Consider the following 25,212-nt stretch of genomic DNA (forward strand, 5'->3'; position numbering starts at 1 on the left):
CAGCTCGGTTCAGGATGGCTCAGGGCATGATGCCGCCTAAGTAGGCACAGTTCAGCTCGGCACAGCTCAGCTTGGCTCAGCTCGGCTGGGACATCATGCCACCTAGGTAGGCACAGCTCAGGTCAGCTCAGCTCAGCTCGGTTCGGGACATCATGCCACCTACAGCATGGCTCAGCTCAGTTCTGGATGGCTCAGGGCACGATGCCACCCAGGTAGGGGACAGTTCGGCGTGGCTCGGCTCAGCATGGCTGGGGACATTGTGCCACCTAGGTAGGCATGGCTCAGCTGAGCTCAGCTTGGTTCAGCCCGGCTCAGGACATGATGCCACCTGGGTTGGCACAGTTCAGCTCAGCATGGCTCAGCTTGGCTTGGCTCAGCACAGCTGGGGACATTGTGCCACCAAGGTGGGCATGACTCAGCTCAGCTCAGCTAAGCTCAGCTCAGCTTGCTTCAGGATGGCTCAGGACATGGTGCCACCTAGGTGGGCACAGTTCAGCTCAGCACGGCTCAGATCAGCAGGGCTTGGCACGGCTCAGCTCAGCTCGGTTCCGCATGGCTCAGGCCATCATGCCACCTACAGCCTGGCTCGGCTCAGCGTGGCTTGGGACATCACACCACCGAGGTTGGCACCGTTCAGCTTGATTTGGCTTGGTTCAGCATGGCTTGACTTGGTCTAGTGTGGCTTGAGATGTCATGACACATATGGCACCCACCACCGAGGTAGGCACAGCTCAGCTCAGCAGGGTTCAACTCAACTTAGCTTGGGGCAGCATGGCACAGTTCGGCACGGTTCGGCACAGCTCAGCTTGCCTTGGTTTGGCCCAGCACAGCTTGGCTTGGAGAGCTTCCCGGCAGTCCATTCAGCCCCGCTTGGTGGGAGGGTGCATTCCCTGCCCGCTGCCAGCACCAGAACCAGTGCCACCAGCGCCCACATCCCATGGGACAGGGCACAACCTCCCCACCGGGCCACCCCTCCACCGGTGTCTCCCCTCGTAGGATGGTGACACCAGGTCCTGCTTATCTGCTGGGGAGGCACCGTACAGGCACTGGACCACATGCCACTGGCATCCCGGTGCCTTGGCCAGCTGCTGCCCGGCGGTAAGGTGTGAATCCCTTCCCAGCTGCTCCCTACGCTGTGGGGGCTAAATGACCCCTGGGCGATCCCAAACCGTTTCCCAGCTCTTCGTCGGCCACCCCGGTGGCGGGCAGCACCCTGACACCCACCCAGCGTTATAGCGGGACCGCGGCGCGGTGAGCCGTGCTGGAAGCTCAGCTCCTGGCTTGCCCCGGCCGGTGCCACGCGGCTCGAGGGAAGCCCTGCCGTGCAGCGCCGTGTGCCGGGTCCGTGCCACCTCCGGCGAGCGCCGGCAGGAGCTCCCTGCACCGCCCCGGCCCGGGGGTGGGGGGGTGGGGGGTGGGCAAAGTCCTCTCCTTTCCAGGTTTATTACACAGGGTAATTGCCGCTGCTGGGCTCGCTTTATTAAGTGCCTCCTTTAATATTTCACCAAGTCTCCGTACTCGGTGATCCTTCGTGCGTCCCTACCGCGTAGCGCCACCAGATCTCGCCACGGGCCTGACCCTCGGTGCCCTCCGCGCGCAGGGTGTGATGCTTTTGCGTGCCAGGATCAACGCCGGTCTCTCCGATCCCGGAGGAGCCGCCGGTGCCGGCCGCTCCCGCCAGACCCCGCAAGCCCTGGCATGGTGGTGGCAATGCCAGCGGGGGTGCCCGTGCCATCCCTTCTTGGAAACAACCCCCGTGGCACCGACGGAAAAACACATTTCGTCAGCGGCGACAGCGACAGCGCTGCAGAAGCGCAGCGTCAAACAGGCTGGGGTGGTTTTGCCGGGGTGTGGTGGTGGGACCCGGCTGGGTTCGCAGCCCTGCTCTTCCAGGTGGGGGAATGCCGGGAATGCCGGCGAGGTAGAGGAGGAGGAGGGATGTTCCCGACAGCATGGCCGCGGGCTCTCCCGCAGGAATCCGCTCGCTTGCAGCGTTGGGCTACTGAGCTCGGTGAAAACGATGGAGGTGGCCACAAGGCAGAGCCTCGGGGGACTTGGGCTCTGGGAGGACCGTGTTAGATATCCCCACCCATCACTTCACTGGGGCTTGAAAAATCCCCTTGGAGAAAGGTTGTTTTCCAAAGATGTGGAAAAGAGAGAGAGCATCCCTCACCGCATCGGCCGGGGCGTGCAAGGGAGCGTGGTGAGGGATACGGTGTCCTATGGAGGCAGCCAGAACATAGGGTTTGTACCGATTATGGTGTTTCAGCAAGGGCTGATACGGCCATTTCCAAATAGCAACGTGAATTCACATGACTCCCTGACAGCTGGGTTGGATGTCTCTTCATCCAGCCCTTCCGGAGCTCCTCGTGCATGGTTTCAGGCTGCCCTTCTTGTGGGACATCTCAAGATGGGTTGTACGTAGCCATGGTGTGCTCTGTTGGCCACAGTCAGGGCTTTCCATGGATGGTCTCACCAAGAGGCCCGCTGGGGTGGGGCTGGACCACCAGCACCCTTTACCAGCCTTGGCCGTTCTCTAGCTTTCCCCAAAAAGGCCAGCGTGCGGTTAGGGTGACCTTGGTGGCTATTCCCTTCAAGACAGCACCTGGCCTTGTCCTCTTCCCATTGCTCAACATCGGAGGGAGGGTACCTCCCAGCCGTGCTGTGCTGTTAGGAAACGGCCAGTGATAGCCCCATTACCTTTTGACCCACTTGAGCTCTTCCGTACCCGTTCTGCTAATTACAGCACACCTTCTTCAGGGGAAGCGGGGCTGGTTTGACCGCAGCCACCTCCCACACCCTTCCTGGAGCTGCTCACGCAGGTCCCCAATGGTGGGGACACCACATCTTCCTAGTGCTCCCCTTGCCCTAGGCTGTTCCTCCAGCTCGGTGGAGCCTCCCATGACTAACAGGTTTTTGAGATAATTGTTCCACTCCCTAATCTCATCTGCGGAAGATTCATGACATTGTTTTCGAAGCGCCATGAGCCATTTCCAGGGGCTCTAAGCCCATGAGGGATGTGATTCATCCACGCTGCTCCCACAGGTACTTAATCTTCTCCAAAACAGCTAGTCCTTCTTCCACGCCTATTATCTCCTTAGGAAACACCACCCAGGCGAGCGCCTAACAGGACACTTTTGTCTGTTCAGCGCTGATGGAGACCTGTGCCAGCACTCGCTTCCTTGCACAGGCCACGGGGTATAGTCCTTCTCTGGGAGCAGTCGTCCCAAGAGAGGGGACAACAAGACTGCAGGGCTGGGACCCTCTTGGCCATCACTTGTGGGCTGAGTACCTACTGTGGACCATCAAATGCATGGGAAAGGGGATGCTGGAAGCGTCCCTCGTTAACTAAAGCTCCTTCTTGCCCATGCCATGCCCTCAAAGAGCCCTTGGGATGGACGTGGGTCCATCCTTCTTTGTGGTGAAGATGTGGGACACTGGAGCCTGTTGGCGTCTGGGGCCGGAGACAGTTCAGGGGTGACAAAGGCCATTGCGCTGCCTGGAATTAACTCTCATTTTCACCCATAGCGTCTTGCGGAGGACAGTGATTAATTACTCCCAGCATCAAATATTTGTGTCCTACCACTGAACTTGCGCTGTTCTACTGGTTCTGGTTGGACTTTGCTGCCGGAGCGGGAGCTCCCTGTTGTCACAGCTTTCTTCTCCAGGGAGGGCAGATCCTCGGGCGGCTGCAGTTCAGCTAAGGCGGGCTCAGCTCCAGGAGATGTTTCCTACACCCAACGCTTGAACATCCCTGTGATCCTTCCCCAAGCCCAGGCATGGAAACCAAACACAGGGTCTACCAAAACCCAGCCTGGAGGCGCTTCCCATGGGGCCACAGCCACCCAAGAAGCCACCTTGACCCTTTGTCTGATCTTCTCCCCACAGGACTCTCCCTCCCTTGTTTCCAACTTACTTTGGGCCATGACTGAGGACTTTCGGGGGGCTTTCCTTATGTTTTGCTGCTGTAAACCACAGGCAACCATTTGTGCCCATCATCCCATGCATCTGATGCCACCTTGGTGGGACCAGCCTGAGTCCCAGGCTCTGATCCTCCATCTGCGAGGGGTTTCCACGCATCTCGGCTGGAAGGGGGGCACAGCCCAAACCTCTCCCCGGCTCCTGGCAGGACCTCTCTGCTCCAGGGGTGCTGCGGCTGGAGCAGCTCCTTCAGGGAGTATCGGGGCTGCTCCCCAGGACAGCATTGCTGGGAGCATGGACCGTCCAGCCGAGCAATGACCCTGGATCTGGCGCTTTGCAAATCCCCTTGTCTTCGGAAAGTTCCTACCTCCGACTTGTTTTTTTCAGGTTGCGCAGGATCCCCAGGTGTTTACAAAACACGGCTCCGCTTCCAGCCGCATTCATGGCTTGGGGAGAAGTTTCACCTTCTGGGAAGCCGCTGCTTGGCCTGACCTTCAGCTTTTCCACCCTGGTGAGGACCCCGTGTCGCTGTGCCCGCTTGTCCACGTAGCCTTGGCAGCCCCTTCACCAGCTGGGCTTTCTGCACCACGGTTCTCCAAACGGGAGCTGCTTTTGGGCTGCAGGGACCTTGCTCCGTCGGTGTGGCTGGGAAGCGTCCGTGACACTCCAACGTGCTCCTAGCTCCGCTAACGCCTGGTACCATCATCCCCCATCTCCTGGGACATGCGTGGTACCCGTGCCAGGCTTGCTCTGCCAGCCTGGCATCACCCTCCCATCTCCCATCCCTCCCGCGCTCCTCGCAAGGCATCTACCTCGATATTAGGGTGGTGGGGATGGGGGAAATGTGGCTCCCCCTTGGCCACGAGATAGGTCCCAGGGGAAGCTGGCTTGGCCACGCTCCAGGTGACCTCCTGCCGCCTCTGCCCCCAGGGAAGAGGGCAGTATGTCATGGCAGCTGTGACCTGGTTCCGATCCCACGCCTCCGTCCTGCCGGGGAAGGCAGTTGCAGAGCGGAGCGTTGTCAACCAACCCCAGGTTGCTCAAGAGGGTTGGGGCCAGGAGGTAGAAGAGGAGTCCTCCAGCAGGAGGAATTTGGGGGGGGTGGGGAGGAGGGGGAGATGATCCTGATGCTCTTGGAAGGTGGCCAGGGCGCACCGGCGCTTGCAAGAAGCTCTTCTGGACGGCTCCGACCCATGAACAAGAGTGAGGTTGTGCTGTGCCTGGTGGGAATGGTGCTTCTTGTGTGAGGTAGTGGGGCTTTGTGGCAAACCATGAGCCCAAGATCCCCACCGAGGGGGGTCCCCCACCGAGCTCAAGGAAGGCAGCAGGGATGTGCCCACGTGGCATGAGGCTGGAGCCGACCTCGGAGCGCGGCAGCAGGGAGAAGACCCCGTGCTGGGACAGTCCCCTGGAAAGGACTGGTGGGGTGGGATGGAGGAGGCAGGGGACATCTTCCAGCACAGTCTCTGTAAAGGGTGGGAGCGCATCTCCACCTCCACACTGCTACAAAGGAGGGTAAATGTGACAGCGAGTGGACCCAGGCTCGTCCTCGCTGTCCCCTCCTCACCCCCCCACCCCGCCTGGAAGGGGGCCAGGGCGAGACGGGGGCCATGGACGAGCGCTGGAGGATGGGAGCCCGTCCCTGCCAGCCAGACAAATGGCCGGGACCAAGGACGTGGCTGTCATCCCACCAGGGACACGGAAACGGCGGGACGTCTGGCTGGGGTGGGGGGAGCCGGTTGCAGCCCCCCTTGGGTGCCGGGGAAGGGGAGAACGGCAAACGGAAGGCCAGCAGCGAGCGCCCGAAGAGCGGTGGGACACCAGGCGTTGTTTCGGGTGGCCTCGCCGTGTGCGTGGCCGCCGTGCCCCCTCGTGGCAGCAGGACACAGCTGGTGGCCCTGGGCTGGTGTGGGCAGCAGCCACGCAGGGGCTGAGGGTGGGTGCAGGCAGGGATGGAGGCGGTGGTGGGTGCAGGCAGGGATGGAGGCGGTGGTGGGTGCCACCCCGGCAGGGTCACCTCATCCCACCCGGAGCATCTTCCCGGGGGTGCAGCACGCCAAGTTCGGCTCCGCTGATGCTGCCCGAGGCTACGCGTGCCCCATGTCCCCACCAAGCCCAGGAACCTGCCTCCGCTTGCACAGGAGTCTCCGGCGTCCCACCACCCTTTCTCCTTGCCGGAGGATGGGGGGGGGGGGGGGCTGCGCTTGCCTGGTGGGTTTTTTTGGCATAAGCCACTTGCATCGCGGCCAAGCCAAGCACTACAGGCGCCGCTCAAGGGCAGCGTGTGCCCGGGTCCGGGAATCCTGGAAATATCACCAAGGCTGAAAAAAAAAAAAACAAAAAAACAAAACAACCAAACCAAAACAAACAACCCAGCTGGAAAAAAAAATTAAATGGGTTGGTGGAGGCCTTCACTGAGGACACGGCCACCCCGAGTGCCGCCAAAGCACGTGTGTGTGTGGGGGAAACGGGACATTCCGCAGCACCCTGCCTCAGTTTCCCTGTGAGCCCTTGGGAGTGGCAGGCCTGGGGTTGTCATGAGTATAATGTCACTTTGGGTACCCGGGGCATGTGCAGGGGGTCGGGAAGATGCTTTCCTACCCCTTTCTCCTTCCCACTGTGCATCTGAGCGGCTCAGTGTCACCTGTCGTGACCTCTTCGTCCTCTCTTTGCAGACCCAAGTGAAGCACCCAGAGGAGAGGAGAGCCAGACCACATCTTGAGGCACCTCTGGGACACCTGCAGCTCTTGACATGGCATCCCACTGTCCCCAGAGCCACCCGGGACTGTTGCAGGCACCTTGCGAGCTGGCATGGGTTAGCACTACCCAGCTGCTCCGAGGCCACCGGTGCGTCCGGCCTCAACGGAGAGGGACAACCCTGGGCAGAGGTTAGCCGGGAGGAAGAAGCTGCCCTGCCCGGTGGAGTTTTTCTTCATTCCTTGAAAGCCACCGAGACCTGCTGTGCGGGATTCAGGGCTGGAGGCAGCGCTGGGGCAGCGCCGAGGTGGAGCTGCCGTGATGGATGATGTGACAGCGTTCCCAAATGCCTCTGCCACGGGTGATGGTGCCCAAAAGCATTGCAGCTGGCAGAGGGAGATGCTCAGAAATGGTACCCACCCACCGTCCAGCACCCGTGGGGAGCATCACGGCCAGCACCCAGCCTGGGTTTTAATCCATGGCCGAGATGACATGACCAGGAGGTGGCATGTTCCAACCGGGACGTCCCCCAGGCCCCACAGGGGACAGGCAGACGCTGCCCTGGCTGCATTTACACCACGAGGCAGCCCGTGCAGAGCGAGATGGTTCCAAGGCTTGCAACTTGGCCGAGGCCAGGTTTGCCGGGGGAACAACGTGGCTGCTGTGCCCTGGACCTGCTCCGGGAGGGCCCCAGGTCCTGGGCTGGCTAAAATGCCCCGGGAGAAATTTGTAAAGGAGAGGGTGAGGTTTGAAACAGGGTACCACCCTTGATTTTACCGCGCCGTGGCCTCGTGCTCCAGCCGCCGCTCCTGCCCTTGAGCGTGCAGCCTTGAGCCTGGCAGCGGTCCTCGCTCCTCCTAGCAGGGTCGTCCCCCCCCCCCCCGGGGCGTCCCGGTACAGCGGGGGGATCACGCTGTCCCCAGGAGGGACGATGGTGCCTGCAAGGCCCTGGGCTGGCTGCCGCAGGCTGAGTGCTTGCCCCGGGCAGCAGGGCTGGGGATGCAGCCGGAGGGATGCCGGCTTGGCCCAGGGAGGGGGTACCACATCACCCCGGCCTCTCGGGGCTCCGCAGGGGGACAGGGACACCGAGGTCCCCAGGCACGGGCAACTACCTTGGGGTGGCTCCGGCAGCACCCAGATCCTGCTCAGGACCGGGGTGACTGCTTCCCCAGAGGCGGCGGAGAGAGCATCGCCCCTTCCCTCCTGCCACCCGCCATGCCCCACGGCGTCGAGAACCTCCAGCATCCCAGCCCAGCAGCGGAGTGACCCGGGCGCAGGGACAAGGGACGCCAGCAGCGTGTCAGCTCACTTTATTGCCACAGCTGCCACGGGCCAGACCCAGTTCCCACAGAGGGTCTGGGTCCAGCCCCTTCACCCCTCTAATACTGTTGAGAAGACAACCCCCGAGCCTCCATGCCCATGCACCGGCGCTGAGCATCCTCCATCCCGGCTCCCCCTCCCCCACCAGCCCCCGGAGCAGCTCCGGAGCATCGTTCCCATCCTGCTGCCCGCACCTCCGGGAGCGGGGGGAAAAGCGAGGCAAGACCAAGGGTGCAGAGAGTTCCAGTCCCGGAGCAGCAGGGACTGCCACCACGTCCCACCCTGGGGGCTGCCAGCAGTGGGGAGCAGCGTGAGCCCCCTCGGCCACCTCAAACGTCCATACCGGGCGCCCGCCCCAGGCCCAGCGCCTGCACCAGGTCATCGCTGAGCCCGCTCTTCAGCGTCCGTCGCACTGTGAGAAGAGGAGAGCGTGGCACTGGCGTCGCCAGCGGCAGCACGGGTAGCGCTGGCTGCCAGGGTCCCCACGTGGTGGCCCTGGACTGCTGGGGAGGGCAGCGGTGGCAACGGGGTGCAGTGGCACCCTGAGACCAGACCGTATCACCTGCTGTGGCCTGGTGGGCTCAACGCGGGAGATGAGGGGTGGCCAGGGGGGAAGGAGCCAGGCAGGGCATGGGGACAAGGGCACAGAGGTGGGCCGAGGCACGGGGACAGGGACGCTGAGATGGGACAGAGTACGGGGACTGGGTAGAGCATGGGAAGAGGGACACAGAGATGGGACAGAGCATGGGGACCAGGGACATGGGAACAAGCCACAGAGATGGGACAGGGCATAAGGACAGGGACACGGAGGTGGGACAGAGACACAGAGATGGGATAGGGGCAAGGGGACAGGGACACAGAGATGGGAGAAAGCATCCGGGCAGGGGCAGGGGATGGGGACAGAGACGGAACAGGGATGGGACTTACAGGACTTCCTATTGCCGCGAGACCTCCTGCGCTCCTTGTTGGGGCAGGGCCGGGGGTTGGCGTTGAGGGTCACCGATTTCACCAGCCGGTCCATGATTTCATCCGAAGCGTCATCTGGGGAGCTGGGAACATCCTCCTGGGCTGGAGAGCCCTGGGCTGGGGTGGCATGCCCTGTCCCTGCATGGGGACAATGGGGATGCTGGCATCTGCCGTGCCCGGCCAACTGGGCATGCCTTGAGCTCCTCTGCCACCCTGCTCCTACCCAGGCTGGCCCGGCTGCGGCGGGCAGGGGCGTCCGTGGGGGAGGTCAGCAGGATCTTCATGCTCTCGTGACCCGCTTCCATCTGCTCCTTGGGGCCACTGGACACCACGGCGGGCGGTGAAGCAGCCTCAGTGATGCCGGAGAACTTCTCGGTCTGCAGCGGGAGGAAAGGGTGGGTGTCGAGGACCTGGGGGGACATCACCTAGTGGTGGTGGCTGGCCAACTGGCCCTGTACCTCGGTGATGAGACGTCCCCGGGTCTTGTTGCGCTCGCGGTGGGCAGCCCGTTTCTTCTGCTGCTGCAGGACGCGCTCCCGGCAGGTGCGGTACTCCAGGGCGAACTCCCGCAACAGTTTGCAGATGGGCGTCACCTTCACGTCCCGTGCCGCGCTCACCGGGTACCCCAGGTACAGCAGGAAGGAGTGAAACCTGCAGAGAACGTCAGTCATGGTGGGCCACCAATGGGACCGCAGGGTTCCCGCCGTGTCCCCAGGACCTCAAGCCACCGACCTGTTGAGGATGCGCCTGTGCACCACCTTCAAGACGACAATGCGCTGGGTGCTGTCCTTGAGGAAGTCCGTCAGCTTGCTCTTCAGCACCGGCTTGGTCTCGTGCTTGGCAATCACCTTCAGGTTGTCCCAGGAGGCCCTGCACCTCCGCTCCAGCTGCACCAGGCTGTTAGCCAGCTCATCAAAGTCAATCTGGAAGAGTGAGATGTCAACCCTCTGCCAAGCTGGTGGATCTGGACAGCCGTGGGACCTGCACCCTTGCCTTGAGGGGCGTCATCTGCCTTGCCTCACCTTGGCACAGCGGGTGATAGAGGCGATCTCCGAGTAGAGGTCAGTGGTTTCTGGGAACTTCTCTACCACCATCTGGCAGAGATGGTGGAGTAGGGACTGCCGGTGCACCGTGTCCTTCACTTCTGAGACCTTCTCCAGGTAGCCCAGCTCAAAGCCTCTGCTCTGAAACCCCAATGGACTTAGCGGGGCCTCTCCACCCCTCCGCCAGCAGATCACGCAGCCCCACTGGGTCCCCACCAGCACCCGCACCACCCGGCCTCCTCAGGCACCATCCCAAGCTTCACATGGTCCTCCTTAGGTACCCGATGCACCATGGCTGGTCCTGTCCTTGCAGCACTCAAGACAGGCCATGTCCCTCCACACCCTGCTCCTCACCTGGGAGCCATTCAAGAAGTTGCCCATGGCCAGCAGCGTGGCCAGGATGCACTTGAAGGTGTGATTTCTGGCCAGTTGCTCCATGCCCACCTTCAGATCAAAGAGCGGCTCTGCAATCTCCTGGGTGAGGAGAGAGGCAGGTGAGATCCCTTGGCCACCCTCTCCCTTGGGAGCTTCAGCATTCGCTCTTGCCCATGAGGACAACCACCTCATGGTCAACCCAAGTCCATGCTTGCCTTGGGGACCTGCAGCCTGTCCCCAGCCAGGACGGCATGTCCCATACTTGGACGCGGTTGATCCCCACCAGGAACACGCTTGGCTCAGCGCTCAGCACTGCTGGGGTTGGCAGCGGTGGGAGGGCAGAGGGGTGATGGGGTACATGGCTCTGTACCTGCTCCAGGCTCTCGTAGTCCAGCTTGAAGGCCCAGAGCTGGAGCCTGGCCGTGAGATCACTGATGGAAGACAGGGCAAGCAGGAACTGCTCCGCAGAGCCCAAGGGCACGTCAGGGTTGGCCAGTTGGGCCTCCTGGATCTTCTGCTTCTCCTCCTCGGTTGGGACCATGGTCAGGATTTTCTAGAGCAGGCAAAGAGGGACGTGTCAGACTCCAGACATGTCACCATGGGACGTGTCACCCCAGGGCTGACAGCGCAGGCATCGTGGCACGGAGGTCTCCTGGCCAGGGGAAACAGCCCGCATGAGGGCTTCAGAGGGACCGAGCTTCTCTCTTGCTCACCTCAATCCCTTCCTTATTGACTGCAAACTCGTCAAAGTTAAGCACGGCTGTCTTGATGATGTGCACAGGTGGCAGCACCGTGAGGCCAATGTTGATGGCGTTGCTCCTCTTGGGGTCCAGCACCACCACCACCTTCTTCCCATCGATGGCCTTCTGCAAAGAGGACAGGATGGATGGGGACAGCCAGGCAAAGGGCTCACCTTCATGAGAACACCATGGACATGGGGAGCCGACCAGGGACCCGGTGGTGAGCCAAACCTGTGCACTGCCCATCAATGTCCCCACCAAGCCTCTGGGCTGCAGGTACCTGTCCTCAGCATAGGCTAGGGGCGAGAGTGCATGCCTGGGGTCCCCACGGGAACTAACAGCCTTCCTCCCACCTCTCAAGTCCCCTTGGCTGATGGTGCCAGCCTGTTGGTACCTTTGAAGTTGGCGCTTCCTTTGACCGTGACTCAAAGAGATGCTCCAGTTTGGCAACATTGACCTCAACGTTCTGCAGGGATGCCCACAATGTCGCCTGGCCAAACCTGCCTGGCCCCACAGTGCCATCCAGCTGTTTCAGCTCCTTCCAGAAGAGCTTTACTGTCCTCTTCTTCTTGGCCTGTGAGGGGCCATCCGTGGCTGAGGGGATTGGCAGCCCTGGTGGGAGTGGGCAGCCGGGGACCGCAGGAGGTGGAGGTGGAGGTGGTGGGCACCCAGGGACCGCAGGAGGTGGAGGTGGAGGTGGTGGGCACCCAGGGACCGCAGGAGGTGGAGGTGGAGGTGGAGGTGGTGGGCACCCAGGGACTGCAGAAGGTGGAGGGGGAACCATGAGAGCTCCAGCGCTTGTTGCTTCAATGCTGGGAGGAAGGAAGGAGCCGTTGGTCATGGGCCCTGTGTCCAGGATGTCAAAGTCTTCTTCTTCCCCCAAATCAGTGAAGTCTAGGTCCTTGATCTTCAGTTGCACAGGGCTGGCCTCCAGGCGTTCCCACGTCAGCTCCACGTCCTTCTTGATGGGCATCATCCCGGTGTTCTCCAACTTCTGCGTGTGGGTCTCGGCATCTACGCTGGACATGGCACGTGCCAGCTTGGCATGGGCGCTGGCCACTGGCCCGTCCGGAGCCCTGCTACGGGGCCAGGTGGCCTCCTGCTCCCGGTTGCCACCTCCCTCGACATCCATCTCCGCCTCACCCTGGACCACGGGGGACGATGGAACCTCTGGGAGAACCTTCTCCCTCCCTGGCTCTGAGGAGCCCTTGGAGTAGAGCATGTCCAGCATAAACTTGGTGTCAGAGGAGATGGTGCTGCAGGAGTCGGTGGTGTCTGGCTGAGCCAGCCGAGACCCTGCAGGGAGAGGGGGAGAGGCTGGGACAGCCCGCGTGGAGGGGCGGGTGCTGCTGGGCTGCACATAGAGTTGGGGTCCCGCTCCCCAGTGGGGACATGCTCGGATGGCGGTGTTGGGACCAGGATGGGGAGGTACCACCCAGCTCCTCCATGGTTCTGGGTATCAAAGGCGTGGGCTGGGGACAGAGGGACCACTAACGCCCACCCTGGGGACCCTGATGAGCCCTGAGCCAGGAACCCACACCCTGGTAGCACCTACTTATGCTGGGTGGCTCCGTCCCGGGCTCAGGCGTGCCGCCATCCCTGTCCCATCCAAGAGCAGTAGGATGCTCCAGCGCAGCATCGCTGAAGACATCAAGCCGTCCCTTGGCCATGGAAGAGATCTTCTCCTTCTGGGCTGCAGCCAGGTTCTCCAAGAAGCGAGCTCTACAAGACAGGGGTGGGATATTGGCTGGGAGGAAGGCAGGGATGGGGACAACGGGGACGACGGGCAAACCACGCCATGCCACACTGCACAACCAGCCCCGTAGCACAGAAACCCCCTGCGCTGGCCACACATCAAGGACTCAGGAGGATTCAACCTCCTTGAAGCCCTGCTGAAAGACAGATGATGCCACCACGGCTTGGGGACAGGGATGCCGCAGCCCCATGGGAGCCGAAGGCTCGTGCCGTCGAGGTGCCGCTGAAACCTGTTGGTCCCAACGGACCCGGTGCTCACCGCGACCCTCGTCTAAAAGCTGCAAAACCCAGGAGGGTGCTCGTGGAGACCCTCCTGCTCCTCACGCTCTGCGTGGCTGGAGCTCAGGTGCCTCCAGCCGGGCGCTGGCCTTAGGAAGCGCATGCCTGGAGACACACGCATGCCTCTACTTACTCAAACTTCCTCAAAATAGGCTTGTCCCCGCGCAAGGGGGGGGCATCCTCCCGCCTGAGGGAAAACAGGGGTTAGCCCCCCCCCACTGCCGGCAGCTTCCCCCCAGCGGTGGGTGGCCCTCCAGCGTGGGACCCTCGCCCCACTGTCACCCCACGGCCCTGAGGTTCACGGGGAGGCGGGAGAGCCCCATCAAGTCCTCTCCAGCCCCGGCACTGCATGGTGCTGGCGAGATGGGGCACTGTCCCATCCCACACTCCCCCCCAAAAAAACCAGAGCCACCCAGTTTGCCACCAGCATGGCGATGCCATCCCCGGGGCGGGCTGTGCCACCCCCCCGGGCAGGGACACCTCACGCCTCAGAAGGGTCCCGTGGGGGATGCTGGTGATGGGGGGAGCGGGCTGGGGTCCCAGAGGCGAGGTGGGTGCAAGGGGCAGCGAGCGAGGCAGGGCAGTGCCCGCTCCTGCCGGAGCATCCCGCCGGGAGGGAGCACACGCGTGCAGAGCCCGGGCACTTACCAGACAGGGGCAGTTTGGCGCAGCCTGCAAAAGGAAAGATAGAAAAGAGTGGGCAGAGGAGAGGGCAAGCGTGGGCAGAGAGGAGGAACGAGGAGGAGCTGGAGCGGAGCCGTGTGTGCCCGAAGGATGCCCTGGAGCCCCTGGCTGGACCCTCTTGGATGCCCGCTCCCCCATCACGCTTCTCTCCAGCCTCGGTGCCTATCCAGACCCTCTTTACCCCTGGGATAGGCGCATCCCACCCTCCTGGAAGCCCCCCCCTGCCACCCCACGGGGACCCGCCGTGCACCCGTCCCCTCCTGCCTCCTTACTTGTAGACGCTGCGTTCGCCCGGGCCCGGGGGCTGCTCCTTCTCAGCCGGGGGGGACACCAGGGACAGCCGCACACTGGACGCGCTGTTGTAGATGCTGCCGGGACAGGGTCTGGAAGAAGAGGTGACAGGGAGTGAGAGCAGCTCCTGTGGGGCTGCCCCCCACCCCGGCACCGGGAAGGGACCCGACTGCTTCTCACGCCCCATCCCAGCATCTTCGCCATCCCGGGAGCATCCCCGCCACGGACCACCTCCAGCCGCACTTACTCTGCTGGGCTGCTCGGTGCGGGGGTAGCCGGGGTGTCCTCCGTGGGGGGCTCCTTCGGGGTGTCAGGGGACCCCAGCAGCGGTTGGGCATCGGGGCCGGGCTCCGGGCAGCCACCTTGGGATCGCCACCCACGCCGGCCCTCGTCTGTCCTCCTCCGTTCCTTCCGTCCCCCCGAGGGCGGCTCTTCCACGCCATCCTCCAGCTTGAGAGCGCTCTGCGGAGGGGCCGGGGCGGGGGGGGAGCATGGCACCGGGCACAGTACCCCTGCCACCCCGCACACGCGCCCGCCCTTCCCGCTGCCACGCTGCATCCCGCGGGAGCCCTGCTCACTTCATAGAGCGCGAACTGCTGCTTCAAGTCAAGGTCGGTGCCCTTGCTGCCCAGGTACTGCTGCACCACCCGCTCCATGCCCTGCTGCTCCAGGCAGTCCGTCACGTCGTAGAAGGTGTCCTGGTCCGGTAGGGCTGCCAACGTCTGAGCAGGACCAACGGGATGCTGCTGGGACCGGCGTGACCCACGCCGAGTCCTCCCCCTCCCCACCCCAGCGTGGCATCACGGGGACGCCCTGCCACCCCCGCATCCCTCAAGACCTTGTTGATCAGCGTCATGGCGAACACCAGCAGCTCCGTGTCAGCCCCGTTGCGTTGCTCCAGGATGGCCATCAGGTTGGACCATGGGCACGTGCCTGGGAAAAGCGAGAGGCGAAGGTGACACTCGGGTGCCACAGGAGGGGACACCGTCCCGCAGCGGGGACCTCGCGGGAGGCTGGGGCCGCACCTACCTCTCGCCCGGTCCACGGCGTTGACGGCGCGGATGAGGAGCAGCGCGTTGGGCTCCGTGTACTCCACGAAGACCAGCAGCAGCTTCAGCGCCATCTTCACCACCAGGCGAAACTGGGACAAGGGACGGCGGCTGGGACGGCGGCAGGGGCCAGCGCTATTTCTGGGCACTTGCGGGGTGGCTGTGACCACACCGCGGGGCTGGGGACGCTGGCCGTGGGGCCAGTGGCCAGCCTGCAGCTGCGATGCTGATGGCCAAGGGACACCAGGAGGGAACCCTGAGCAGGACCCTCTTCCTCATGCTCCGTGCCCAGGAGCACGGTCACGTCAGGACAGGGAGCTCTGGGGACCCTGGGTGACTTCCAGATGGGTGGGAGGAGGACCCATCACACCCAAAGGCACCAGGGCACCGAGCCCGAAGGCAGAAGGTGGAGTAAATCCCCCGAGGGACGGTGCAAGGGGACAGCCACCGGCAGGGGTGGGCACAAGCAGCCCCTCCCCTCCAAGGGCAGCGGGGGCTTACCGGGCTTCCCGACAGCGTGTACAGCCACTGGACGGTCTCGTTGTGGTTGATGACCCCCTGCATGCCGTCCACGAAGAGCATGATCTGGCTCAGGGCTGCAAGGCAGAGAGCGGGCAGGGTGACGGCACGGCGGGCAGGGCTGTCCCAGCCCCATGCAGCATCGCCGCGCCAAGGGCAAGGTCTGGCAGCCAAACTGGCTTTGTCACCCCGCCGAGCGCCGGCGTTCCTCCCCTGGGGACAAGAGATGCCCCGTAGCCAAATACCAACCCCGGAGGATGTAATTCTGGTAGTTCTGGTCAGCCTCTGCCCCCACTTTGATCAGGCACGTCAACCCCTCCAGGTTCACGAACTCCGGCACCAGGTCCTTGTCCTCCTGCGGGGCCAAGGCCAGGCGTCACCGCGGGGGTGGGCAGCCAGACAACCCCCCTCCATCCCCTCCCCCCCCCCCCCGAGTCCCCCACTGCGCCGGCATCGCCCTACCTGAAAGAGCTGCTTGAGGGAGAAGAGGGATCTCCGCAGCTCCGGCCCCTGCGAGTTGTACAGCTTCTCTGGAAGGAAAGGAGAGACGCGGCACCATGGCCTGACCCGCAGGGGCTCGCTGCCGAACCGCCTTTCCAAAACGCTCCCGCCTGCCCGGGAAAGCCCCGCGTCCCGCCTCAACCCCTGTGCCGGCACCCCAGGATGCCGGGGCACTGCCGGGCTGTCGCACACGCAGGGTGGAAGCAGCTGCAGCTCCACAACTACTTATTTCAGCCCTGCCGCCTTCCTATTTCCTTTTTTTTTTTTTTTTGGCTTTTTAAAATTTTTTTTAGATTTTTTTTTTTTTCTGCCCAGCAATGACATAAATATCCCCTCTGGTTTCCTGTGCAGAACCGAAACAGGAACATGGGCAAGAGGCTGAGCTACTTTTAGCCATCCCTCCCCCAGGCACAGCCCTGGCATGGTCCCGGAGCCCCCAGCAGCTCCATGGCTTGGGAAAAGCCTCAGGATGGGGATGGGAAGGACGGCAGTGAAACACAGGCTGCTCGGGGACGGAAGGACGGTCACCAGGCAGAAGGCTGGATGGACACTCCGTGGCCGGCACGGAACAGCCAGGGCGAAGGGAAGCTGGAAAGACCCGCTTAAACTAGCGGAGACCAAAGGCACCAGGAGCCAGCGCTTCCTGCATCCAAAAATTAAGTTATCTGAGCATCCCGAGTTATTTGGGTCCACTTCTAGAGCCGTAAAAAGCCAAAATCAAGCTGTCCAAGGAGCCCTCCAGACATGCCGCTGAGGGCTCTGTAAACCGCGAGGTCCCAGCAGCCTCCTCCGCTCGCTTATCGGATTGTCAGAGCATCCGAGAGGGAAAGCAGAACATCCCGGGGTTCAGCCGGAGCCTGGGAACCGCCGGCAAAGAGCACGACCCCGACCCCGGCCTTCCTGCAGGGAGAGGGCTCCGTGCTCTGTCCCTTCCCGCACCGCTTGGCAAGCTGATGCCCGGCCGGCATCGCTCGGCTCCGCGCTTATTTAACCCCTTCCCCCGGCTACAGAGAAAAATAAAACTTAAGACTCCCAAATATTTTGCAGGACCTCCGAGTGGGCTGCCCGAAGCCGCAGCAGGGCTTTCGGCTGCGGGAGAGCTCTTTGTTTGTATCCTGTAAAACTGGATTTAAAGCTCGCCCGAATATCTGCGGCAAGCGGTGGGCTCCCAGCCGAAGAGGCAAAAGTCCTGATCTCCAAGGATGGAAGGGATTAACCCAGCGGGTCCCCACCGGGACGATGTCCCCTGCGCCTCCGGAGGGGGTTTATGGGGTGGGAGCAGCCCTGGGGTGTATTGCTGCCTCTCTCCAGCACAAAAAGCCCGGCCAAAATTTGCTGCGGAGGTTCAAACCCCACCATTTTGGGGGGAGGGGGGGGGGAGCTGAGCCACTGGACCTGCACCAGCCTGGAGGAGGGAGCAGCCCCGACTCACCAATGATGGCATGGACTCGGACGGAGAGCTGAGTGCGCAGGATGAGGGTCGGCCGTCTCCCCTTCCTAAGGTGGGGGGGAAACAACAGGTGAGCACCTGCAGCGGGACCACCACGGCCCCTCGCCCACGGTGCTCACATGCACGTGGGGTCCCCGTGTCCCATCCTTGGAGGGCTCTGGCACCCCACGTGCCTCACCTGACCTCCTCGTAGAAACCCTCCAGATCATCCTTCTGCTCCAGCAGGGACAAGTCGAGGTCCAGGTAGTGTCCGGAGGGTGAGACCTGCAGCGTGCAGTCCTCCAGCTGGGGATGCAGACAGCCCGGCTGAGCCCCTGTGCCCACCACATCCCTCCTAACTCCCGGAGGATGCAGCATCCCCGGGTCACCCCTCCATCACACCAAACCCACCAGGCAGCCGCACTGCGGAGCGGGGTGGCAGGTCCCACCCCGTCCCCGAGCACTTGGCCCCGAAGGGAGATGCTCCGGCACCCTCCGCCCCAGCTCGGTGGCAGACTGGGGAGAAACACGGAGCCCCAGGCTGGGAAAAGACAGAGCGAGGGCGGCTCCACCACCGCCGCAGGGCTCCTTGGCAAGAGGTTGATCTACTCCCTGAGGCTCCACTTTGTCAGCCGGGGTGCAACTGGGGCATGATCCGTCTCCTCCCAGGGCTGGTGCCTTCGTCTGAGCAGGTGAATCGCCTCTGCCTGCGGGGACTGGGGCTGCGGGACCTGTCAAGGCACCCGGCCCAGCCAGGGACACCCCAAACCACGGCAAATCCCACAGGGATGTCCCCCAGCTGACACAGCCTCTGGCTCAGCCTATAGCCATATGGCATATTCCAGCAGGACGGGGGGAAAAGCACAGCCTGAGGCAGGGCTGGGGTGAGGGCATCTTCTCCAAAAATCCATGTAGAGCCCCCACGGCGCACCCCAGCCACCGGGCACAGCGCCCAGAGGTGCTCCAGGCATGGCACCCACAAAAAACCCTGGGCGAGGTCCCCATGGGACAGGGCAGTTTGTGGCGCTGGGTACAGCTCCCGCATCTCCCTGGGGTTGCTTTCCACGAAAGCCCCATCTCCTCGAGTCACAAGCTCATGCGAGAGCTCACACGTATGACTTCACCACGACCGTGACATTAATACCAGAGGACAAAGAAAAATATGCCACGTGCGTTCAAGTAATTAATGACCCCGAATAAGCCTTTGGCAAATGTGGCAGGGCACTGCCGCTGGGTTGGACGCAGGTATGTTGTTAGCATCCTGCTGCACAGTTGCTGGCCACTGGCCAGCTGGTCGTGGCAACGTAAACCAAACACAGCCTGCTGGCACCGGGCAAGTGCTCCTGGCTGCCAGCTCTGCCTCCGCCGCGGGTATTGCTAATGCTGACCCCGGGCAGGGTTTGCTCGCTGGGGCAAGCTTCAATTCCTGCATGGGGAAAGGGCTCTCCTGGGCATCCCTGCGTCCCCTCAGTCATCCTCCCGGGCACGGGGGACCCCTCCTGCATGCCCTCAGGCACCCCTGCATCCTTCTGAGCATCTCCTCCTGCATCCCTGCATCCTCCTGGGCACGGGAGACCCCTCCTGCATCCTCCTGGGCATGGAAGAACCCTCCTGCATCCTTCAGGGCATGGGAGACCCCTCCTGCATGCCTTCAGGCATCCCTGCATCCTCCTGGGCACAGGAGAACCCTCCTACATCCTTCCAGGCACAGGGGACCCCTCCTGCGTGCCTTCAGGCACCCCTGCATCCTTCTGAGCATCACCTCCTGCATCCTCCTGGGCACAGGAGGCCCCTCCTGCGTCCTTCCGGACATGGGAGACACCTCCTGCATGCCCCCAGGCACCCCTGCATCCTTCTGAGCATCCCCTCCTGCATCCCTGTATCCTCCTGGGCATGGGAGGACCCTCCTGCATCCTTCCGGGCATGGGAGAACTCTCCTGCATGCCCTCAGGACTGCTGCATCCTTGTGAGCATCCCCTCCTGCATCCCTGCATCCTCCTGGGCACAGGAGACCCCTCCTGCATCCTCCTGGGCATGGAAGAACCCTCCTACATCCTTACCAGGCACAGGAGACCCTTCCTGCATGCCCTCAGGCACCCCTGCATCCTTCTGAGCATCCCCACATCTTCCTGGGCACAGGAGACCCCTCCTGCATCCTCCTGAGCATGGGAGACCTCTTTTGCATGCCCTCAGCAATCCCTGCATCTTTCTGAGCATCCCTACATCCTTCTGAGCATCCCCTCCTGCATCCCTGCATCCTCCTGGGCACGGGAGACCCCTCCTGCATCCCGCCCCGGGCATCCCAGTATCCTTCCGGGCACTCAAACACAGTGAAGAGCAACTCACAGCTCCAGCAAAAAAAGCAGTGCCTCCTCTGGGCTGCCGGAGCCCTGGCAAGCCAGAGTTAACGTCCCCAACTCCTACCGGGGCCGGTGACATGTCCCAGCTGGTGGGGGAGGCCGAGCCCCCGGGATGTGACCCCGTATGTTTCCCATGCGAGCTTGGCAGCGCTCCCCGCGAGGGATGCTCCGAGCGCCTGGCCCCGGCTTTGGCTGCGACCGGCCCCCAGGGACGGAGATGGGCCGTCCCAGGCTCACGCCGCCCTGCCAAAATTCCCCGGGGCGGCACTTCGGTTACTCCCGCGCCCTCGGGTGAGGTTTTGAACCGTGCAGGATCTGAGCCGGGACCTCAGGGCCACGCTGCTGGGGACGATACGTTGGGGCCACAGGGTACCGACAGCTCCCGGGGCAGGGTGGCTGTCATCCAGCCGTCTCCTGCCTGTAAAAATGTTTTAAAACGAGCTGGGCTTTGAAGATCATGGGGACTTGGAGGAAAAGTGGAGCTGTGGGAGGAGGAGAGCATCCCACGCTCACACCTCCAGCCCCTGGCTCCCGAGAACCTCAGCCGCCCCACAGATGTCCTCCATCCACCCTGTTGCCTCAAACCTGAGACATGGGGAAGGTGGAAACACACGGAGCAGCAAGCGAGTCCCCAGGGAAAACCGGCTCCCCGCAGAGCGAGACTGTCCGTCCCTTCCCCACACACCACGGGGATGTGATGGAGACATCTCCACCTCCGAGACGGAGACGTCCTCCACCCCCAGCTGCCCTCACGCCACCCACCACGGCATCACGTCTTCCTGCTCACCCCTATCGCGGCATCCCCACGCGGGAGGATGTTCCGAGGCCGGGCAGCGAATATCCTCTATATCTGCCAGCAGAGGAAACGCTTTCCCCCCCCCCCCCAACACTTTCTTTTTGTGGTAACCACAATTTCCCAACATCGCTGCGGCTCTTCTAGGAAGGCTATGGGGAAATTACAGAAAAAAAGAAGATATTATTTGCTCCAGCTGAGGCAGAGCACGAGGCAGCAGTTAAACACAAGGTGTCGGAAGCAACCGGCGTCACAAGCCTCTGCTCACCCCTCCCAAAATACATAGGGACTGATGGTTTATAGAGCTACGCCGCAGGAGCAAGCCCAGCTGGCAACCAGAGGCACACACCGCGGTTCGGTTTCAGGGCTAAGAGGGGTGTTTATTGCCGGGGCGCTCGGTCGCTGCCTCCTGCCCGTTCCTGCCTGACGGATGGCAGCAAGTGGATGGGAGCGCTGCCATTGCCTTATCACGGTGAGGTGGTGGAAAAAAAAAAATACCCAGGCCAGGAGAGATCTCCAGAGGTCATCCAGAGACAGCCCAGAACTGCCCACTCGCTCGTGCGCGCGCGTCCCTCTCAAAGCTCCTCCAGCCGAGCTTGTTGCTCATTAACAGATCCCTCGTTTCTCATCAACAGTGGGAGGACCCCAGTGCTGGCAAGCGGTCGGTGTCCCGGTAAAGCTGGGGCATGAATGCCTGGTGGCAACTCCTGTCCCGGGATCCATGCGAGTTCCGTTCCGGGAGCCAGGAAGCACTGCCGAGCACCTGCGCTCAGCTCTAAGCATTCGGCAAGAAGCAGAGGGCAGTGTTTCAAAGCGGTGAAGTCGGGGGGACGGCAGCGCTGCCGATGACCCTCTCTCACCGCTTCCATCCTTGCCAGAGGTTAAGAGGGGCCAAGACCCTCGGCGAAGCCCCCCCTCGAGCCATTTGGGAAACAAGAGGACAAGCGGGGATGGCGGGACGGGGCTTGCGCGTTTCATGCGTGCACCAAGGTCGCCCCAGCAGCTCTCCTCTATCAAACCCGAGAGCTCGCAGCGAGCTTACGGCTCCGAGGCCAGCGAGCTGTTTGCTCTTCCCGAGGTTTCCGGGGTAGGAAAGGGAAAGCAAAGCTCCGGCCCATTGGGTTTTGCAATTGTTTGGAAAAATCTCTAGATTCAGTGGTGAGATAGTGCCGGGGGCAAGAGAGCACAGTGGCCTTCGGGGACCGAAGGGACAGCCAAAAAAAAAAAAATAAAATATCTGCCCTGCCAAAACCTGCCTGTGGAGGTTCCGAACCCCCCACACCCCAGCGCAAGCATCACCCAAGGGTACTAGAAAAATGCTGGAAAGCAGGAGAAGATCGTATCGGCCTGGAGCCGAACAATGCGGCAGCGGCAAACAAAGCGGGAAGGTATTTTCAAGCCCAAACGCGCTTTCCGGAGAGCATGAAAAAGTCATCAGCGGCGAGTCGTGCTGGGGGAAGAGGAAGCGCTGAGGGTGTCCCGGGGCAGGACGGGCTGTTCGAGGCAGTGATGCCGGCACGGGAAACCTCCTGCTCATCATCTCTTGGCTGCTCCCGGCTTTGGTCCCAGGACGCAGCTGGTCCCCCACGGCAGCTCGTCCCCTGGGTGCCTGTGGTTTGCTTCTCCTCCGACGATGCGGGGACCCCCAGCCCAGCTCCCTCCCGGCCGTTGCATCCTTCTCCCGGTGCTTTGCAACTCCGGGCACGCTGCCCGGCGCGCGTCACCTTGGGACAAGCACTGGCACTGGGCATCCCCCAGCTGAAATTTTTTTTCGCAGCCAGTTCCTTGGGAAAAATCCGACTGTTCATTTACTAATTTTAGGGTGGTGAGTAATGTAGCCGAGCGCTACCTGGCACAAAGGGCAACCAAGAGAGGTTTCGGCTGGTCGTGCCAGGGTAACGATGTCTGCATGGCTCCGGGATGCCAGCTCCCAATTTGGACTGAACCGGGTGGCTCGGGAGACCAACCTCGCTCCGCAGGGTGTAAATCCCATGCAGGAGGCTCCCCATGGGAGACATTGGCTTGCGCAAACCCCAGCCAGCATCCCAGCTTGCTAGGTCGGGACGAAGCTCCGTGTAACAAAGGCAGCATGGTTTATAACCTACATAAACCAGGAATTTGGCTTATAAACCCAGAGCGGGGTCCCAGCTGCTCCCCCGGGATTTTGCCATGGGAAACTACAGCAAAAAAAAAAAAAAATCATCTGGAGCTTGGCTTAGGGAGGGAACAGAGCCTGAACCCCCCGGATTAACGCTCCTCTGCCAGGCACGGGACCTCCTTGCAATGCTCCTGCCTTCGGGAACGCCGCGTCCAGCTCCCCGGAACTCCGGGCTGGCGATCCCGTTACAGCCAGCTCCTGCCCGGGGAGGAGAGCACACGCCTGAAATTTGAGTTTGCTCCATTCGTCATGTCTCGGGGCTGTTTGTTCCCAAACAAACTCCGTTTAGTCACCACCTAAAAATCCCATGACGGCGACAACATGAGACGCCGCTGCTTTGCTCCAAGAAAAATGAAAAAGGGGATAAAGGGGAGGGTGCAAGACACACCGAACCGATTTCCCCCTCCTGCCGCCCTGGATTCTCCCATCTGTGGGCAGCGCACACTCCCCCTGCCTGCCCGGGTCCCTGCCTCCCTGCAGGCAGAGATGCTCAGCCCTCACCAAAGGGTGCCGGGTTCCTGAGGAGGAAAACAACTCAGTTCCCATCCTGTAAAGGATGCTCTGCAAGCGTGACGCCAAGACAAGACCCCCAGGAGGGAGGGACCCCATGTCCTCCGCTCCCCAGCCCCTCTTTCCCAGCCTGGACCAGGCCTGAGGGCACGCAAGCAAGACCCGGCACCTCGCTTCGGCTTTGGCCTCGGCCTCCCACCTTCCTCCTGGCCGGAGGAAATTGCTCAGCACGAATTTCCGCGCCGCTCTCTGGCAGCAAAGCCACCGTTGGATCAGAGGGGCAAAGGGATGGTGGCTTCACTGTCACCTCCCCGATGCCCACGTGCCGCAGCGAGCTGGGACGCTGGCCGGGGTCCCTGGTGTCAGGGAGCCCGTGTGCTCCCGTCGAGGCTCAGCTCCGCTCCCGGTAGCCGGTGTGGAAGGGGGATGCCGGGGTGGGTACAGGCTGCCTGGCTCAGCCCCGACGACACGGGGATGGCCGCCTGCCTTTATCCTGCTCCCCCCTGCCCGGGTTCCTGTCTGCTCTGAGCAAGTACATCCTCTTCCTCCCCGCCGACTCATCCGGGGCCGGCCGACAACCGGCATCTCCCGCTTGCGGCTCACGGATTCCGCCGTGACTCACTCGCCGGGATCCGGCGGGGACACACCGACACTCCGCTCCGTCCCGTCCCGTCCCTCACCTCCCCGCTCCTTCCAGCCGAAAATACTCCCCCGGTGCCTTCCCCGCCCGCCCCCGGCTCCCCCTCACCGGCAGCGGGGCCCCGAGCAGGCGGTGGAAGGCGGGCAACTGAGCCCCCAGGGCCAGCGCCTCCGCCACGGCGTAAACCGGGGCTCGCCGCGGCTCCGGGAAGCTGCCGCAGCCGAAGGGATCCGCGTCCTCCAGGTACTGCAGGCGGCAGGGCACGGCCGCCTCCGCCATGGCACCGCCGCCGCCGCTGCTCCGCTCTACTCCGTTCCGCTCCGCCGCGGGGGGGGCGGGGGGGGGCGAGGACACGCCCCCCCCGGACACGCCCAGACACGCCCCTCCCCGGGAGGGTTGGTCCGTGTTCGACGGCGCCCTCGCGCGGGCGGCACGGCGGCGGAAGGGTGATCCGGTGGGATGCTCCGGAGTCAAGGATGCTCCAGAGTCAGGGATGCTCTGGGGGCATGCTCTGAAGTCAGGGATACTCTGGAGTCAGGGATGCTCCGGTGGGGTGCTCTGGAGTCAGGGATGCTCTGGTGGGATGCTCTGGAGTCAGGGATGCTCTGGAGTCAGGGATGCTCTGGCAGGATGCTCTGGAGCCAGGGATGCTCCAGAGCCAGGGATGCTCCAGCGGGATGCTCCGGAGTCAAGGATGCTCCAGAGGCAGGGATGCTCTGGGGGCATGTTCTGAAGTCAGGGATACTCTGGAGTCAGGGATGCTCCGGCGGGATGCTCCAGGAGTCAGGGATGCTCTGGGAGTCACAGATGTTCCAGAGCCTGGGATGCTCTGGATTCAGGGACGCTCTGGAGTCAGGGATGCTCTGGAGTCAGGGATGCTCCTGTGGGATGCTCCAGGAGTCAGGGATGGTCTGGGAGTCACAGATGCTCCAGAGCCAGGGATGCTCCTGCAGGATGCTCCGGAGCCAAGGATGCTCCTGCAGGATGCTCCGGAGTCAGGGATGCTCTGGAGTCAGGGATGCTCCGGAGCCAAGGATGCTCCAGCGGGATGCTCCGGAGTCAAGGATGCTCCAGAGTCAGGGATGCTCTGGGAGCATGCTCTGAAGTCAGGGATACTCTGGAGTCAGGGATGCTCCGGCGGGATGCTCTAGAGTCAGGGATGCTCTGGTGGGATGCTCTGGA

At 62.7% G+C, this 25,212-nt stretch overlaps 1 protein-coding gene across 3 annotated transcripts; it reads right to left on the bottom strand.

The window, feature by feature from the left end:
- Positions 1-7,913: 7,913 nt before the first annotated feature.
- On the bottom strand, positions 7,914-24,335 carry FHOD1 (formin homology 2 domain containing 1). 3 transcript variants are annotated; one of them, XM_082489213.1, is made up of 25 exons: positions 24,139-24,334; positions 17,769-17,875; positions 17,573-17,637; positions 16,102-16,169; positions 15,889-15,994; positions 15,622-15,716; positions 15,101-15,212; positions 14,910-15,004; positions 14,650-14,793; positions 14,319-14,533; positions 14,053-14,163; positions 13,745-13,768; positions 13,230-13,283; positions 12,618-12,784; positions 12,206-12,358; positions 11,457-12,076; positions 11,036-11,188; positions 10,693-10,875; positions 10,302-10,421; positions 9,927-10,088; positions 9,637-9,827; positions 9,363-9,555; positions 9,128-9,281; positions 8,866-9,042; positions 7,914-8,350 (listed from the first exon to the last, which is right to left on the bottom strand). In XM_082489213.1, the coding sequence occupies exons 1-25, from the start codon at positions 24,307-24,309 to the stop codon at positions 8,268-8,270; spliced, it is 3,723 nt and encodes a 1,240-aa protein (XP_082345339.1). In that variant the 5' UTR covers positions 24,310-24,334; the 3' UTR covers positions 7,914-8,267. The 3 variants fall into 3 exon arrangements, with proteins under 3 accessions (XP_082345339.1, XP_082345337.1, XP_082345338.1); XM_082489211.1 differs by having other exon boundaries at positions 11,457-12,358; positions 24,139-24,335; XM_082489212.1 differs by lacking the exons at positions 13,230-13,283; positions 13,745-13,768 and having other exon boundaries at positions 11,457-12,358; positions 24,139-24,335.
- Positions 24,336-25,212: the final 877 nt, after the last annotated feature.

Source organism: Vanellus vanellus, assembly GCF_965231255.1.
Source record: "Vanellus vanellus genome assembly, chromosome: 12".
NCBI classification, from domain to species: domain Eukaryota; kingdom Metazoa; phylum Chordata; class Aves; order Charadriiformes; family Charadriidae; genus Vanellus; species Vanellus vanellus.